Raw genomic sequence first — 18,294 nt, 5'->3', positions numbered from 1 at the left:
GCTGAAGGCGGCACTAAACCTCTGAGCCACTCGGGCTGCCCTAATAGTTTTTTTCCACTCTTTTTTTTTCCCTGGAGGCAGCCTATTTCAGTTTCTACCTTGAAAGGTCTTAAGGCTGTTTTTTCTCTCTCTGGGACATTAAAACCCTAACCCCCAGCCTCTGTGGCCCATCTATATCCATGCCCGGTGTTTGGGAGAGTCACTGTGACTTTGATATATCCACTTACCTTCAGAATGAATTCAGTCTTCTGCCACCTGGGAACTTCCATTTCTTTCTTTGAAATTGGCTATTTAAATAACTTATTTTAGCCAGCATCCTCATGTTTTAGAGCAGGAGGTAGGTGGCTATCTGAGCTGGCTAAATATACCATGTTGACTGGCAATCCGATTTCTCTTGGAAACTTTTTTTTTTTAAAGACAGTTGCCCACATACATAGTTTTGTTTCCCACTTTTCTATTTGACAAGAACAAATTTCCCCTTCAGCTTAGGTCTCCTCTCTTCCAATCTCCATTGTTTAGCACGGGGCCAGGTTCATGAACACCAATTAATGTTTGTTGAAGGGCACCTGATATAAACAAATGAACTCTGGAAAGACTAGTCAATAAGGTGAGTGTGTGAGGAACCCTCAGTTGGAGGGGGGTGGAGCTGAGTGGGTGAGTGGGGAATAGAAGAGAAGGTATGCATCAGATTCTGGAAAGCTGTAGGTATGTAAACTTCTTCATAGGAAATTCACTGTGGAGTTCCCAGAATTGTTCACATAGAAAGAAACTAGGTCCTCCTCCTCCCTTTCTAGGTAAGTCTACAAATGTTTAGAGCTGAGTCTGACTTATAGGGTGAGACCAGCAAACTACTTACCAGCTGCTGCTGCTGCTTTTCCTTTTTCTCATTAGAGAAGGCAAGAAAACTGTCAAAGCAGGTGATGCAAGAATGAAGCTGACTCAGAAATACCCAATCCCCTCAGGAACTTCTCCAAGAAACAGATTGGCCATTTTATAAACTCCCATCTGGAGGCATTACATTGAGACCACTAAGAATCCCTGGTGATTATGGCCACAGGGAGGCAAATCCACAATGTAATTTGCTACAGTGCAAGAATATTTAGGTTTCAGTAGATGAATTAAAAATTCAAAGGAGGGATCCCTGGGTGGCGCAGCGGTTTGGCGCCTGCCTTTGGCCCAGGATGCGATCCTGGAGACCCGGGATCGAATCCCACATCGGGCTCCCGGTGCATGGAGCCTGCTTCTCCCTCTGCCTGTGTCTATGCCTCTCTCTCTCTCTGTGACTATCATAAAAAAAAAAAAAAAAAAAAAAAATCAAAGGAGACAGAGTAATTACAATCTTGGAATGAGTGAGATGGGGTGGGAACAGAGAAGGCAAGGCCAGCCTTCGTGCAAGTTACAAATTACATCATTGAAAATTTGTCACATTAAATGCATGGTTTTTTTTTTTTTTAAAGACGACAACACCTTACCACCATCTACTATGAAATTGTAGGAATGAAGGCACCAACCTATGGCATCCCTATACATGTGACATCCTCTTTCTGCACATGAATATGCACACTGTGAAATTCAGAGTGGAAATGAGCATTTAGTCCAACTGTAGTGTTTGCCAGGCACCTTCTAAACACTTATTTTCGAACAGAACCACCACCCAATGAAACATAGGTATTTAGACCCCAATTTTACAGATGAAGAAAATATTAGGACCTCTGGGGCAGGGATAAGACAAGAGGATATGATCAGGAAATAAAGGGCAAAGGGGGGGGTCATCTATATTGGTAACACAGACTTAACCTGAGCAGTAGGCTCACAGGTGTGTTATAGCTTCTTTATAAAGGGCACAAGTCTAAAATGTTGACAATAAATCACCTGTAAAGATTCAGAGAGGTTAAGTAACCCCAAACCACACATCCAGACAGACTCTTTAGAACCAGGACATTTGAAGTTCTACTAGGTTACTTCTCTGAAGTGGTTCAATTTAGTGCAGAATGATAGTAAGGTATAAAATCCACAAAGTACTAAATACATTAAGATTAACTCCAGAGCCAGACTATCCTGTGACACCCTCTATACATCTCTATACATCTATTTTACTTGGAGAATAGTCTGAATTTCCTATTATTATATACTAGTGGTGGAAAGCAGGGCTGCTAGCATCTTAGTCTACTAAAATTGGTAAGGATCACTGCTTCATCTTCAGCTACTTAGCATTTCACCACGGGTTCATTAAATACTTTTTTTTTTTTTTAAGATTTTATTTATTCATGAGAGACACAGAGAGAGAAAGAGGCAGAGACACAGGCAGAGGGAGAAGCAGGCTCCATGCAGGGAGCCTGATGTGGGACTTGATCCTGAGTCTCCAGAATCAGGCCCTGGGCTGAAGGCGGCGCTAAACCACTGAGCCACCAGGGCTGCCCAAATAAACATTTTCTTAGGTTAATTCAGCCTGGTCCATGGCTTATAATTACAGCTGCAAACTTAAGGGCAAGTCTTTCTGATCCTGAGATGGTCTTTATGCAGTAATACCTTCCATTACTTACTGTGTGTATGTGTTGGGGTGGGGTGGGGTAGGAAGGTGGAAGTGGGAGCAGAGGATGGAATTACTATTGACTGAGCATCTGTTAATGAGCCTGGTATGGTGCTAAGCATTCTCCTTGTGCTACTCTATCCAATCCTCTACAATCCTTTTTTTTTTTCAATCCTCTACAATCCTGAGGGATATTGGCATACTTTTTTTTAAAGAAGGTTTTTATGAGAATGCAGTTTAGTTAGCAGGGACTTCATGTGTAGGTGGGAAGAAACAATAATACAACAAAAGTTCAGGTGTTACAAGACAGAAGGGAAAGGGGGTAGTGAGAGCAGTGGAGAAAGAAGGCCGAGGGGACTTGAGATAGGGTAAACATCTGCTTGCATCAAGGTTTTTAGACTTGTTTTTTCAGGGAACTGGGGACTACTTTACTTTAAAGCCTTTTGATGAACTTTTTTCTCAAGCAGGAAAAGGCCCTGGGGAAGACAGCCTCTCTAGCAAGCAAGTCCCATGAGGACAATCAGCCACAGTTCCCAGAGCTGAGGCACAAGGGAGGAGGAGACTGGGGGGTGGGGCAAGGGCTGATGGCTGAAGAACTGTTCAACTCAACCCTACTCTTGGGAGAGAATCTGCTGGTTGGAAATCTGTAGGCAATGGTGAAAAACTAGATTTTTCAAGAGATGTTCAAATGGTCAGTTCTAATTATAACCACAGTTGACAACAGGTGAGGCAAGATGAAATTTAAAGATTGAAAGGAAATTAAAATTCCCCAGTCAACCAATCTCCAATTTTCTTGACTATTTTAGGACTATGGTAATTAGCCATACCCCCCCACCTCCGAAGAGAATTTTACAAAATAGATTCCTCTGTATCTAACAGGCCCACTCTAGCAATTTAGTCTTCCTGTCTAATGTATAAAATGGAAATAAAGTTCACGAAAGGCATTTCAGATACATATTATACAATAGTTCCTCTTACTTAAACCACCCATCTAAACTCCCAATATTAATAACAAGTGGATGTCATAAAATAGTATGCAGTGAACATTTAAACAAAACTAGAAGTTTGGAATAACAGCATTTCCTGATTTCAATTTTTAAAAATTGTGGTTAAAGAGAAAGATCAAACAGCAACTCAAGTATATAATCTTGCAAAATTTACTCATTTGGCATTGATAAGCAAATAAACCTTTTCACCTCTTTTACCAGCCTTTTGAATTGTTTCTGTTTAAGCTGCCAAATATGTTCCTATAAGCTCTCCAGAACATCTTCATTCCAGGCCCCAAGACACTGCAAGTTGCCTCCAGGACTAAGGTATCTCCAAGGCTGACCTTCCACAGGGCTTACTGCCATTCACTCAACACCGATCTTTTCTGCTGTCTCCATGGACCTTTTTATTTAAGCACCACTCAAACTTCCTAAAATCAGTGCTAGAGCTGAAAAGGAACTCAGAAGACACCTCACCCTGACTGAGCACACAGAGGACAAGGAGGTCCAGAAGATGGATCATATTATGAATTAATTACTTGCAAAGTCAGGACCCAGGACCAATCCTCCATACAAGGGGGGCCAGGGAAGTTAGGTTTATCAAGGGCGCAGCAGGTGCCAGATACTTGACATTTACCCTCATTCAATCACAAGAAAGCAGTGGCCCCATTTTATAGATGATGAAATAGATTCACAAGTTAAGTAACTTGCCAAGTAGCCAAGTAAGTACGGGGGCAGGAATGAAACCAATCCTGTTTAGCAACAACACCATGCTCTTTTCACTGAATCTTGAGGTCAAAAAGTTCCAGACTTCAGTGCTCCTCAACCAATCTTAATCCATCCCATTTCACATCTCCATCAACCCAATATTAAATTCAAAGCACATGAGAACTAATCCATCTATCACACACGGTGTCGGTTGGAGAAGCATATTGCTCAGGCTGCAGGGACATTTCATTTGTTTAAATGTTTTTATTTAAAAAAAAATTAAAGACCTTCATGGCACAACTTCTTCCCAGCACAGTTATGTTTTAGTTATACCAATTACAATACAATTACATCCAATAAATCAAGGGGGCGAGGGGAAACTTCTGACTTCAAACTTAAAAAGGGGGGAGGGGCCACTTCAAACAAAGTTTAGAAATACTTAAAAAAAACCTTTCAGAGTAATTGCCAACACAACTGTCTTACATTGGCATTCCATTTCCTGCCATCTCATCAATGCAGACACAGGTAGTGCTGAGAAATAAAGTGTCCCAATACAAGGTATACAGATGAGGTAATTTACAACAACACAGAAGTTGTTACTCTGTAAACCCTTGCCCCCCACCCACCCACCCGACTGGGTCTTCTTCTTTTTTTTTTTTTTTCATGCTTCTGCAGTGACTCCTTAAGTAGCATTTTAAAAACTTCTATTTATTTTAAAAGGCTCTTGGGTGGCATTTCAGAGTCCTCTGCATTCACCTTCCATCTCTTGCAAGGTCTGATGCGTGTTTAGGAGGTCCAGCTGTCTGCAGCTCCCCACATCAGCCTCAGCCACAACTAGATTCTCTGAGCTATAAGGGTGGGACGTGAAGTCTCATTTACAACCCTCCTCCCCACCTCAAAAGAAAGAGTTCATTAGTCATAAGTGTCCTGTTCAAATCACAATCCAGTGCAAACGTAATCACAAATTGCATCTCTGGCACATCCGGTGCTTTTAGCTTCTGCACAAATTCAACATGGTAACCCTCACAGCATTCTAGGGCATAAAAGGGTCAAGAACAATAAATACCCACTGTAAGTGGCCACAAGAAAGAAAATCACCCTGCCACACAGTCAGAATGTTTTCCCTATGGTTGAGAAGCATTATAAAAGGAGGCTTTAGCTTCCTGTAAAGTTTACCATTATATTCACGAAAGCTACCACCTTGATCAAATTACTAGAGCCAAGATGGGTTATAAAGTTAGATAAGTTCATTAAATTCAACTCGTGAAACAATTATGCTTGTCTATGGCGCCCAGGCGAGAAAGGCTTATGATCTATAAAGGTAGGAGAAAGGGGAACTAAGACTTTAGGCCTTCAAATATGTTGGAAGAATTTTTCCTAGTTCCCACAAGCAGCTACTGTAATGAAAGAACAGGAGAAAATACAGAGCTGATGGTTTTGCTATTGTGCTTAAAAAACTAGGCTTCCTCAGTGAAGCACCTGATAAACTTAGGTGGTTGGATTACAGTGGAAAATCCACTTTACACACACACAAACACACAAAAACTGGCAACTTTTCCATCCCCAATCCCTGCACTGCTGAGACACAAAATGAGTTTTATGGCAAAGGATCCTTAATCCCCAGAGACGCTTTGGCTTGTGGTGCTTTTTTAAGGCCTCTCTGCCCTGCCCGGTACCATGGGTTGAATGAGGGGTGTATAAAAATGGGGGCCTTGGGAAGCCTCCACGGTACAGGGCTGCAGGCCCCTCAGATGTGAACGTGAGACACCCACCCAGCGAGACCTTTACACAGGGAACTTAAATCTAACCTTGATAAATAAAACCAAACGTTTATTTACACCAAAGAATTCCAACACTGGATCTTTCACATATGAAGGACAAAGTATTATATATATACACACAGCAAGGGGTGGCAGGGCTGTAACAAGAGTTTATAGTTTTCCCACAATTACAGATCTACCATTTCAGTTCCACTGGAGATAGTGGCTCTGCTCCTACCTCTCAGATACATTTACAAGACTGAGGGGCAGGTCTTCTCACTGGATGGCATGTGAAGGAAGGGGAAGAAAGGAATAAAAGAAGGTAGAAAGCTTAAGATGAAACTCGGTGTGGCCACATCTTCCATTAGCTCTTAAAGAGTTGCTAGCATGAAACCTATATAGACAATGTTTTTCTTTTGTAAAAAGCAATAAGTTAAGCCCAGTAACTAACTGAATTCAAAATGGCCAAGTCAAAGAAAACTGGAAAAGGTTTTTCCTCCCCCTCCCACCAGCTATAGCGCATGTGGGGAGATGAAAGGGGAGGGGACAGAGATAAGGAGCCTGGGAAGGAAAGTATTAGAATTTTAAACTGAACTGAAACTAAAAGTAGAAGTGAGTTGGATTTAGGGTTAGGTCAGTAAGACATGATTCATACTGAACAGAAGTTTTCAGGAGCTCTCTGCACTTTGGGTAGATTTTCAGCATCTCAATGAAACTAAGACATATTTCCACTAGATTTACCAGGACAACCCCACTGAAGCACTTGAAGTAAAGTGAGAAAAGTGATCAGCAGTACACTGCTCTTATAGGTTGGGTCTTCCCTTCCTCCTTCCTTCCCACTTCCCTTGAAGAAGCTACATTTTTGTAATCTCTGGAGAAGAGCATGAGATATAAACCCCCCAAAGTGTGGGATGGTGGGGGAGCAATGGTGCACATGGGAAGATATCTCCACCCAAATGCAGCAGCCGGGATTGAGGCTGGTTCATCGGTTCATCTTTGTTCTTTAGTGATGAGAAACTGAATTTGAAAGGGGGGGAAAAGTTTTGTCCGTGAAATATTCCACCTGCAGGTAATTTTTCAGGGAATCCCCTGAGTTATGAAAAGTTCGAGTTTAAAAAAAAAAAGGAAAAAAAAAAAAGAAAAAAAAAAGAAAATCAGCCTATTATAATTTTTTTTTTATGACTGAACTACTATAAATCCACAAGCAACGGTTCAGACACGGTGCTTCTGAAGTATTTCACCCCTCCCCGCCAGGCGCAAGCTGCATCAAGGAGAGCGTGGACTCCCCCACCTCTGCTTAGGCATCAGGAGACAGAAGGGGCCATTACTGTTGAGCGCCAGCGGCAGCTGGAACGGGCATCCCAAGGGGGTTGGCAGCAGCAATCACTGGTGAGCCTGCCAGAGGTCCAAGGGGTGAAGGGGTTGGCACTGAAGAAATCCCTAAAAGAAAACAGCTAAGAGTGAGCCAGACACCAACCTTGGAAATCTTAGTCACCAGTTTCTCATAGAACCTATTTCAAAAGTGACACAACAGTTCTTTTTTCTTTCTCTTTTTGTAATCTCTACACCAGCATGGGGCTCAAATTTATAATCCCAAGGATTAAGAGCTGCAGGCTCTTCTGACTGAGACAGCCAGGCACCCCAGTAATTCTTTTTCTGAAGGCCTCTATTCAGCCAGAGTTTTACAAATTAAATCTAATTTCAAATTAAAATTAAGTTCTAGGGGCACCTGAGTGGCTCAGTTGGTTAAGTATCTGCCTTCAGCTCAGGTCATGATCCCAGCGTCCTGGAATCAAAGCCCTGCATCGGGTTCCCTGCTCAGTGGGAAGCCTGCTTCTCCCTCTCCCTCTGCTTCTCTCCCTTCACTCCCAACCCATGCTCACTTGATTTCTCTCTCAAAATAGAGAAATAAAACCTTAGATATATAAAAAACGAATTTCTAACTAACTTAGGAGACAAGTAAAGAAATCCAAGCTTGGAGAGTCTAGGAAGTTTGTACAAAGCACACAGCTGGTAAGTGGAAACTATGCTTGAATTAAAAATAAGGCCTGGGGGACGGGGTCAGGGCCGGGACGGGCCGAGCCGCCCGCCGGCACCGACACCCCCGCCCCCGCTTAAAAAAAAAAAAAAAAAGGCCTGTCTAGGGCAGCACTACCCAACCAAACTTTTTGCTCTGTACCCTGTTAATACAGTGGTCACTACCTGCACATGGCTACTGAGAACTTACAATCTGGCTAGTGCAATCAAGGAGCTGTATTTTAAATTTTTACTCAATCTTAATTAATTTAAATTGTCACACATGACCAGTCACGGCCCTACTGAACAGCACAAGGCTGGAGTCAAAGCTCTTATATCATGCTGCCTAGTTAGCTGGCAGCTTTCAAAATTACCAAGTCATTTTCAGTGAGGAAATGCTAAAATAGTTTTAGAATTTATTTCCATTTGATTTCTTTTATTCATCAAATAACCAGAAATTACCTATTAGATTGCTCTCCTCAGTCATCCAGTTAATTTTCAATTGCTATATATATATGTGTGTGTGTATATATATATATATTTTTTTTAACAGGTAATAGATTCACATGACATAAAATACAAAAGGTTCATAAGAGCATATAGTAAAAAATTTCTCTTGCAAGTTTGCTTGGCCAATTTATGGTACCATTTTGAGGGTATAGCCCTCCAGAAATATTTTATGCATGCATATACACGAATATAAATGTTTAAGAATGTGCATATAAAAATCATATATATGAATGTTGATTATATATAATTATATATTCTTGTCCACTCCTGGTCCTGGACATGGTTTTACATCTTGTTCTTTTCATTTCACATTATTATTTTGGAGTTGGAGCTAAAAAAGTACATGAAACACTTACTCATTCTTTTTTCTGGCTATACAGCTTTCTACTGAATGGATATCCCATAATTCATATAACCAGTTCCCCATTAAGAGCTGTTTTCAATGCTTTGCTCTTACAAATAAGGCCATAATTAGCAGCCTTGGATATACATCATTTTGCCCATAGGCAAGATACCTAGAGGATAAGTTCTAGAAGGTAGCTAGTCCTTAAAAAAAAAAAAATTTTTTTTGACAATTCTCTGAGAGGGTCTAAGTAAATGTCCTTACTACCACAAGTACACCCACATGAATGTTGCCTACATGTACAATTCTTAGGGGAAGAGCATATAGTTTCTTTTACAAAACCATGTACTCTGGGGATGCCTGGGTGGCTCAGAGGTTGAATGTCTGCATCTGCCTTCAGCTCAGGGCGTGATCCCAGGGTCCTAGGATCGAGTCCCATAACAGGCTCTCTGCATGGAGCCTGCTTCTCCCTCTGCCAGTGTCTCTGCCCCTCTCTCTCTCATGAATAAATAAAATCTTTAAAAAAACAAAAAAACCCACTGTGTACTCTGTACAAAACCTCACTCTAATTCATGATGACTCAATAATAACAAAGAATAATTTCATACAAGGCTTTACAAGTTACTAGGCACATTATAGATGATCTGAAGAACCATTCTTATACATGTACATGCTTATGTATAAACCCTATCTTTAACCCCACTCCCAATTTCTTAATCTTGTTTATGAGAATCATTTAATTACCGTTGCTCTAAACTGTGAGATGAAAATCTTATTTTACTCTTCACAGTTTATTGGGACATTCAAATCCCTATGAGAAATTTTTGGGACTCTGGCCTAGAAGGAACTGTTGATACAATACTCAGTGTCACTAAAGTATACCAGTTATCAAAAAGCATGCTGAAACCTGGTAAGGAGACCACACAGGTCAGTACTGCCAAGAAGATAATCATTATAGAGAAGAGAAGGGCCATAAGAAATCAGGCCACAAAGAGGGGGGAAGCTAAGAATAATAACTGACTTCTACTTCTGTCCCCCTAGGAAAGTTAGCAGTGAACTGACCTGACATCATATTGGCGCTGCTGACAGGCGTACTGCCCCCTGGCATGCTAGATGAGCCCATTCGAGCCTGGTCCTTCACAACAGTATCTAGAAAAGACAAAGGGTTAGGTTCTGCTACACTTGAAGGTAACAGTATGGGGCCTTAAAGCAGCCACCCCCTCATCCTCTGCATTTTACTTAGAGTCTATGTTATTCCCAGAAGAACATAAGGTGGTTAAAAGCCTTCACCATGAATTAGACAAGTAATATAAAATAGGACTATCAGGACACCTGGGTGGCTCAGTGGTTGAGCGCTTGCTTTTGGCTCAGGTTGTGATCCCTGGGTCCTGGGATCAAGCTCCACATCAGGCACCCTGTGGGGAGTTTGCTTCTCCCTATGCCTATGTCTCCACTCTCTGTGTGTCTCTCATGAATAAATAAATAAATAAAATCTTAAAAAAAAATACGACTATCTTTCCTGTCAAACTGTGGTAAAGACTTACTCTTAAACCAAATTGGAGGAAGATATAATCATCTACAGTAGAGCTAATTTATTTTTTTTAAGATTTTATTTATTTATTCATGAGAGACACAGAGAGAGAGGTGGAGACACAGGCGCAGGGAGCCTGATGTGGGACTCAATCCCAGGTCTCCAGGATTATACCCTGGGCTGAAGGTAGCGCTAAACCACTGAGCCACCAGGGCTGCCCAGTAGAGCTAATTTAAAACAAAAATAATCTTATTAGGTTTTAATGAGATAATACAATCTAACCTGGCCAAGACAGTAATATATTACCCAGAGTGAACTGCTTTTATCGCAGTACACAGCTCAGCGGGTCAAACATGGAGCCAATGTGGCCAAAGCTACAGGTTTGTGCAGGTTGATGCTATGAGCAGACTTCACTCTCCATTTCAATCAGCCTGTCAGTTTGCTTAAGGTACAGAAGACCTAGCAAGATTATAATCAGTTTACTACAAAACAACCACACCACTCCCCAAGGAGTGATCTAACACTGAGGCTAACATCACAGTGAGGATGAGGTTGGACTAAGTGGCATTTTCACCCAGGACAGCACAGTGAGCTATGCTCATAAACTTAGGTCAAGGTGTTCATATAAGATGTTCAAGTCTCCTTGGCTTTCTCCAATGAATGACTACCAGACAAAGTCAGTTAAAGAGCTGTTGTTCTAATCCAACCACTCCAAGCTTGAGAACCATCACCCACATAGGAAGAAAAGCAGTTTACTCAGGAGTGATCATGTAGTAGATACTCTGTTAGATAACTAGACTCCTCCCAACAATTCTGCAAGACAGCTGCCATCACTATGTCCATGTGAAGAAACCAAGGCTTACTAACTTTCCAGCAAGCTAACTACAGCTGGGATTTCAATTCTGCTGGACCCAGAGCTTTCTTCACAACACATATTCTCCCCTGCCTTGTATAGGTGGCTGGGTGGGCCTGCATAGGCTCTGTGGACTGGACAGTTGGACTCACAGAAATAGGGGTGCTCCATGGCCTCTCTTGCCGTAAGCCGTGACTGGTGGTCATATCGCAAAAGCTTGTCTAAGAAATCCAAGGCCTCAGGGCTGACAAGGTGTTGGTTTTCACTGTGGACGAAGCGTTCCCATCGCTTACGGGAGTGTCTGTAGAACCAAAGGGAGAATGAGAAATGGACCAACAGGCATAAAAGCCCAATCAATAACAAAGAAAGATCAAAACTCAAGAGAGTAGATTTTGTACCACTCTGCCTCTTGGAAGACAATAAAACTAATTGGAGATAGGAATTAGCAAAGTCGCAGTAAAGAGAAATCTGAGTCCCGAGGATTCTACAAAACATAATTCAGGTTACTTTATAGGATTAAGTGCTCCTGTGTAGCAAAGAGGTCAGGAGCGTTAATCTGACCTCTTTCCCATCCCCACATAAATTCCTGGCATCTCTGCTGCTTGGCCAGCAAAAGCCTTTTCATCAGGCAAGTCCACTTCCTCCAGTTAAGTGGTTTATGAATTCATATTTTGTCTAGTGCCTATTGTCAGAGTCCACCGTCTGCAAATCAGTCTTGAAGCATGCATTTCCTTTTTCTATTATTCTTTTAAAGAAAGAGGGTTTTGTCATTTGGAGAAACAAGCTAAATCAAGAGATTCTGATTTTTGACCAACTATATAACCATTCTCCTGGAACCTATAATTCACTTGACAGAATTTGCTAACCATACTCTCCACTTTCAGACTCCTGATAAGTGAATCTGGGAAGTGGACCACTCAGTCCAATACTTTTACTACAGACCTGCCCATGCAACACCCTGCATCAACCAGATCACTGACACACCTGCAGTGTTGGCAAAGAGAATGTAACCATTTTGAGGATCCAAAGTATCTGTTTACATCCAAGTGCTAAAGCATAGAAGCACAGATTTTGTTTTATGGCTTACCTGCCCAAGATATCATTGAAACGTGGATCTAATTCAATGTTGTATTTGTCAATATAGTCATATAAATCTTCTGTCCCCAGAACCTTGGCTATCCTCACCAACTAGGATTGAAAAGACACAAAAGCCCACACCACAAACATATTACATAATTAAATCAACCAGCCATAAGTGAATAACAGAAAGGGGTCACTATGGTTAGAGGTATGAATGTGAACTCCTCACAACTTATTTAAAATTTCTGTGCACAGCAGGAAAGTATTTCCACACAAAATTCTCTAAATTATTACTCAATATGAAGGTGTCAGGAAAAAAGCAAATAGTCTTATAACCTGGTTCCTTCCCCCTTAAAAGGTCTCTCTGGTCAAGCATTATTTCCCCCACCTCACAACCCAACTGAAAATGTCACTTCTTTTGGGAAGCTGCTCTTGTACATTCAGACCACTACTATCACTACAACTGACTTTTGTACCTGGTCTACAGCTCTACTCTGACATTTATGACTGTAACTTATTTCCTTATATGTTCTGTTCCCTTACTGAATAGAGTATGAGCTATTTGAGAGAAGGGACTATTCTTTTTTTTAATTCTGTATTCCTCATTCCTGCATGGTCCTGACTACAGACTTACTGATTTTAACTAAATTCAGGTGGCACTGACTCATAAAAATGGTCATGGTGCTCCAACTAGGCAACAGTACCTTCCACAAGGTCCTAGAATCATTCCAGGTTCTCCTGAATGAAATGGCCCCTTGATCTTCAAGGGGAAGTGGAGCTAGTATAAAAAAACACCAACTATATTTCTACAGACAAACATCAACTTAATCCATAAAAAGAGACAAAATGAATCATAGAAATACCACACACAAACCAGTATGTTGGAGGAAACATTCCCACCATGTTGGGGGAAACAACTCTAAAGAAATCACACCACTAGGAGATTCTAAGGTAATGTCCTATTTCTTAAACTATTGTTCCTTTAATTGTATATTGTTTTACAAAGTAATTTACACATGTACCTCACAATAAAGCAAGCACTGCAAACTAAAGACTAGGAGAAATACTCTGATTTCAAAAGGCTGAACTGGTAGATTCCAAAACACCAATCTGAAAATCAGTCAGCTTGGCTGAACAAGTGATAAACTGAAAATTATGCTAAGGCCCTACCCTAAGAGGTTCTGATTCAACAGGTCTCAAGTGGCGGGCTGGTCACCTGTACAATTAGCAAGATCAACAGTAGTTTCTAATGGCTAGACAGACCTGGTCATCACTAAGTTAGACCAATAAGTTCCCTAATGGGAACGATATTTATCACCTGATCATAATTGTCATGTCCATGGAAAAATGGCTCCTTCCGGAAGATCATACTTGCCAGCATACAACCCAAGCTCCACATATCCAAACTATAATCGTACATCTGCATTAAAGTAAAAAAGTTAGTTATCATACATGAAATATGAATATCCTGTCAAAATAAAAAATTGTTCTTTACTATTAAAAAAAATATATATATATCATTCCATTGACTCAAAATCCAAAAACCATTAACACCTTCATGTATTTTCAGTCTTTTTTTCTATGCTTCCACCCCACTTCCACCCCATTTTTTACTTTCTCCACTTACCTAAGAAGGTCTCAAATTATTACAGCCCATGGAAAACTTTTAATGTGTAGCATTATTTTATTGCATAAATGTTTCAAAATTTAATCTTAATTCCTCCTATAATAAGATAGTGTATTGTTTTTCATCATCATTATAAATAATGTGAAAAATATTTTTATGTACAAAATGTTTTTTGAGTTCAGGCTTAAATAGCTTTGGGGTCCCAGAAAAGCAATTTCTAGGACAGAGACCCAATGCTGTAAGGTATCTGGATAATAACACCTGGGAGGACTAGGAATGAAAGGTAATACCAAGGATTTGTTTCTGTAAGGAGAAAGAGGGTTTTTTTCCCTTTCTTGGTAAGGAAAAGGTCTTTAGAACACAATTTAAGAAAATCACAAGAGAACATTTTTGAGTTTACATTAATATTGGTTAAACCTAGCTTAAAATTCTCAAACTAGCTTTGGAATTTCTGATTAGAAAAAGTATCGTTGGTGTACTTTCTCTTCAGTCAGATCAAATGTAGATTTATTCTTCTCCCAACATCATGACAATAAAAATAACACAAGTTATGATGGATGAAGTGTTCCATATTTTACACTCCTATGAGAGGGCCAGCCATGTATGTGCATAAATGGCCTACTCAAAAGCACAAAAATGACATTTTTCAAGTGTAAAACGTAGGACTGAAATTTTATCTGCTCTTCTCTTCTCACCTGATAGTCTACAAGTAGCTCAGGACCTTTGAAGTATCGGGAAGCAACTCTGACATTATATTCTTGGCCAGGATGGTAAAACTCAGCCAAACCCCAGTCTATTAGTCGTAGCTGAAAGAAAAATAGAATCATGAGCAATTTTATCTTTCAAGCTACCCCTCACACTGCCATCAGAATACTCTTAAAAAATAGCAGCCATAAAAACAAACAAACAAACAAAAAAAAAACAAAAAAAAAATAGCAGCCATAATACTCTCTTATGGAAATATTTCCAGTGACTACCTAGTGCATTTAAAATGAAAACCAGACTTCTTAGGGTATCTGGGGGACTCAGTTAAACATCTGCCTTTGGCTCAGGTCATAATCCCAGGGTCCTGGGATCCAGCCTCACATCAGGCTACCCGCTCAGTGGGGAGAGTTTGCTTCTCCCTCTGCCTCCCCTCGCTTGAGCTCAAGCTTTTTCTCTCTCTCAAATAAATACATAAAATCCTTAAAGAAAAAAAAAATCAAACTTTTTGGCTTGGCATATAGGGTCTCCATGATTTAGTTCCTGTGCTCTAGTAAGACTTACAGTTACTGAAAAAAAAAAAATCTCAATTTGCGCTTCTGCACAATTTCTTGAACTGCTCCTCTAACTAGAATGTCTTCAATTGTCCAACTTAGACTCCTAAATAAACATATCCCCATCTTTTGAGATATTCAAGTTAGCCCTTCAAGTCTTTTCTAATTATCCAAGTAGAACCAACCCTTGCCTTTAGCCCCGACCCTCAAATATGTTTAACAGAATCACAACTTTTTTTTAAAAAGATTTTATTTATTCATTTGAGAGAGAGAGAGAGAGAGAGCGCGCGCGAGAGAGAGAAGCAGAGACACAGGCAGAGGGAGAAGCAGGCTCCATGCAGGGAGCCTTCAGGATCAGGCCCTGGGCTGAAGGTGGCACTAAACTGCTGAGCCACCCGGGCTGCCCCCAGAATCACAACTCTTTATATTTGTTTTCTACCTTTCTTTTTAAATTATACACTGTAAGTTCCTTGAGGGAAGAATGTGTAATTCACTTCTGCAATTTTTACAATTCAGCATGATGCCCAATACATACAAGAAAAATATTTGTGGGGCACCTGGGTGGCTCAGTTGGCTGGGCATCTGACTCATGATTTTGGCTCGGGTGTTGGTCTCAGGCCCTGCGTCAGGCTCTGTGCTCAGAACAGAGTCTGCTTGTCCCTCTCTCTCTGCTCCTCCCCCCAATCTCTCTCTCCCAAAGATAGATAGATAAAAGCTGAAAAAATTTTGCTGAGCAAATGAAGGGAAAAGCCAAACCAAAAGCTCTCATCAAAATGTATCCTCAAAATAGAAAAAGAAGTAAACAAGACCGAGAGGCAACCTTATTTGCCCACTGTGCAAAGCATGACCATGATCTGAAGAATGAGCAGTAGGGCTTGAGTAGTGCCTGACCACTCTGACACCATTTCTGTAAGTTCACTGTTAACTAGGTACATGTTTTCCTTGTTTCAGTAAAGAAGGGAAATGTAACAAAAGTTACAAAGAAAACATAATCGTTGTATCCTTTTTCTTTTTACCCCTTTAACATTAGTGTTTCAGAGTTCTCTTTGACCTTTTTGTATCAACAGGTACTCCCAGATGACCATTTCTGGTCTGTGGCTTCACAAATAGGATCTCAGCCTTTTTTTTTTTTTTTTGGTAAATATTTTATTTATTTATTAATGAGAGACACACCGGAGACGTAGAGACACAGGAAGAGGGAGGAGAAGCAGGCTGCATGCAGAGAGTCCGATGCGGGACTCGATCCTGCAGCTTTGGGATCCCACCTTGAGACAAGGACAGAAGCTCAACTGCTGAGCCACTCAGGTGTCCCATCATCTCAGCCTTTTCCACATATACTCTCTAGCCTGTGCCTCCTGCCAACTGATTCTTGCAATTGTCTAACAGACCAAAATTAAACCTTTTAAAAATTATTTATTTGAGAGAGAAGGAGGGGGAACATGAGCAAGGGAAGGGTGAAGGAGAAGCAGACTCCCCACTAAGCAAGGAAGCCTGACTTGGGGCCCAATCCCAGGACTCCGGGATCATGACCTGAGCTAAAGGCAGATACTCAACCAACTGAGCCACCTGGGTGCCCCAAAACTAAACTTTGATTATTCCTGCAAACCTACTTTTTACCCAGCCTCTCCCTTCTCAACTAAAGATAATTCTATTCATCCTTTCATTCAGGCCAAGAATTTTCACCCTGGATTCTTATTTCCCTTATACTCCACTGCAAATTTGTGAATTTGCCGTACCCTATTCTGACCATAAGCATCACATCCACTGCCATCACCACCTCTTGTCTGACTTCCACAATAGCCTTTTTTCCTAACTGGTCTCTTTGCTTTCACTTCTGCCCTCTACCTGTTCTCTACAAATCAAAAGCTTTTCATTTAAAAATGATTATAAAATCACACTAAGTTGGAGATGTTCTGTGTATTCTTTACCCAATTTCCCCTAATGGTAACATCTTGTATAACTACAGATCTTTTTTTCCAGTTTTACGCACATGCATGCATGTAGTTCTTATAACTTTATCAATGCACAGATTCCTATAACTCAAGAAGATACAGAACTGTTTCATCACCAGAGATGTCCCTTGTGCTATCCCCCTCCCCTCACTTCCTAACCTAACCCCTGGGGCAACCTCTCTGTTTTCAAGCCCCAATTTTGTCATTTTGTTTATTTTTATTTTTTTAAGATTTTATTTATTTATTTACTCATGAGAGACACACAGAGAGACATAGAAGCAGAGGCAGAGGGAGAAGCAGGCTCCATGCAGGGAGCCCGACATGGGACTCGATCCTGGGTCTCCAGGATCACACCCTGGGCTGAAGGCAGTGCTAAACTGCTGAGTCACCGGGGCTGCCCTAAATTTGTCATTTTGAAAATGGACTCATTGGTGGAACTTTTTATCACTGCTTTTTGTTCACTCAGCATGAAATCCATCAAGTTGTGCATTATCACTAGTTCTTTCCTTTATCTCTTTAAAGATTTATGTATTTATTTGAGAGAGAGAGAGAGAGCACGCATACATGCAAGCAGAAGGAGCAGAGGGAGAGAATATCCAAGTAGACTGGTGCTGAGTGTGGAGCCTGACACGGGGTTCAATCTCACAACCCTGAAATCAGGACCTGAGCCAAATCGGATGCTTAACTGACTGAGCCACCCAGGGTGTCCCAGTTCTTCCTTTTCTTAAAAGATTTTTTCAAATCTTTAAAAAAATTATTTACTTACTTATTTGGAGGAGAGAGCAAGCAAGAGAGCACAAGCAGAGGGAGGGGCAGAAGCAGGCTCCTTGCTGAGCTGGAAACTCTACTTGGGGTTCCAACTCAGGACCCTGGGATCATGACTTGAGCTGAAGGTAGATGCTTAACCAACTGAGCTACCTAGGAGCCCCAAAATATTTTAAGTAATCTCTACATTCAACATGGGGCTTGAACTTACAACTCCAAGCCCAAGAGTTGCATGCTCTACTGACTGAGCCAGCCAGGCACCCCTAGTTCTTTCTTTTTTAATGCTGAAGAATACTACATAGTAATAAAATGACATGGTATAGCTATACCACAATTCAACCATTTGCTCATTGAAGGACATTTGGGCTTTTCCCAAT

At 40.9% G+C, this 18,294-nt stretch overlaps 1 protein-coding gene across 3 annotated transcripts in view; it reads right to left on the bottom strand.

Annotated features, from left to right (window-relative positions):
* Positions 1–6,033: 6,033 nt before the first annotated feature.
* Positions 6,034–18,294, bottom strand: part of CSNK2A1 (casein kinase 2 alpha 1) — a 57,960-nt gene continuing 45,699 nt past the window's right edge. For all 3 annotated transcript variants that reach the window (XM_072800428.1, XM_072800429.1, XM_072800430.1), the window contains 6 exons: positions 14,640–14,750; positions 13,636–13,737; positions 12,325–12,425; positions 11,390–11,538; positions 9,916–10,002; positions 6,034–7,424 (listed from right to left, as the gene is read on the bottom strand). In XM_072800428.1, coding sequence (XP_072656529.1) covers positions 7,309–7,424; positions 9,916–10,002; positions 11,390–11,538; positions 12,325–12,425; positions 13,636–13,737; positions 14,640–14,750 — 666 coding nt within the window. In that variant the 3' untranslated portion in view covers positions 6,034–7,308. The remainder of the gene's footprint in view (positions 7,425–9,915; positions 10,003–11,389; positions 11,539–12,324; positions 12,426–13,635; positions 13,738–14,639; positions 14,751–18,294) is intronic.

The sequence above is a fragment of the Canis lupus genome, chromosome 26, assembly GCF_048164855.1.
Source record: "Canis lupus baileyi chromosome 26, mCanLup2.hap1, whole genome shotgun sequence".
Classification (NCBI taxonomy): domain Eukaryota; kingdom Metazoa; phylum Chordata; class Mammalia; order Carnivora; family Canidae; genus Canis; species Canis lupus.
The sequence above is the reverse complement of the archived record's forward strand: the minus strand, read 5'-3'. Positions and strand labels throughout refer to the sequence as shown.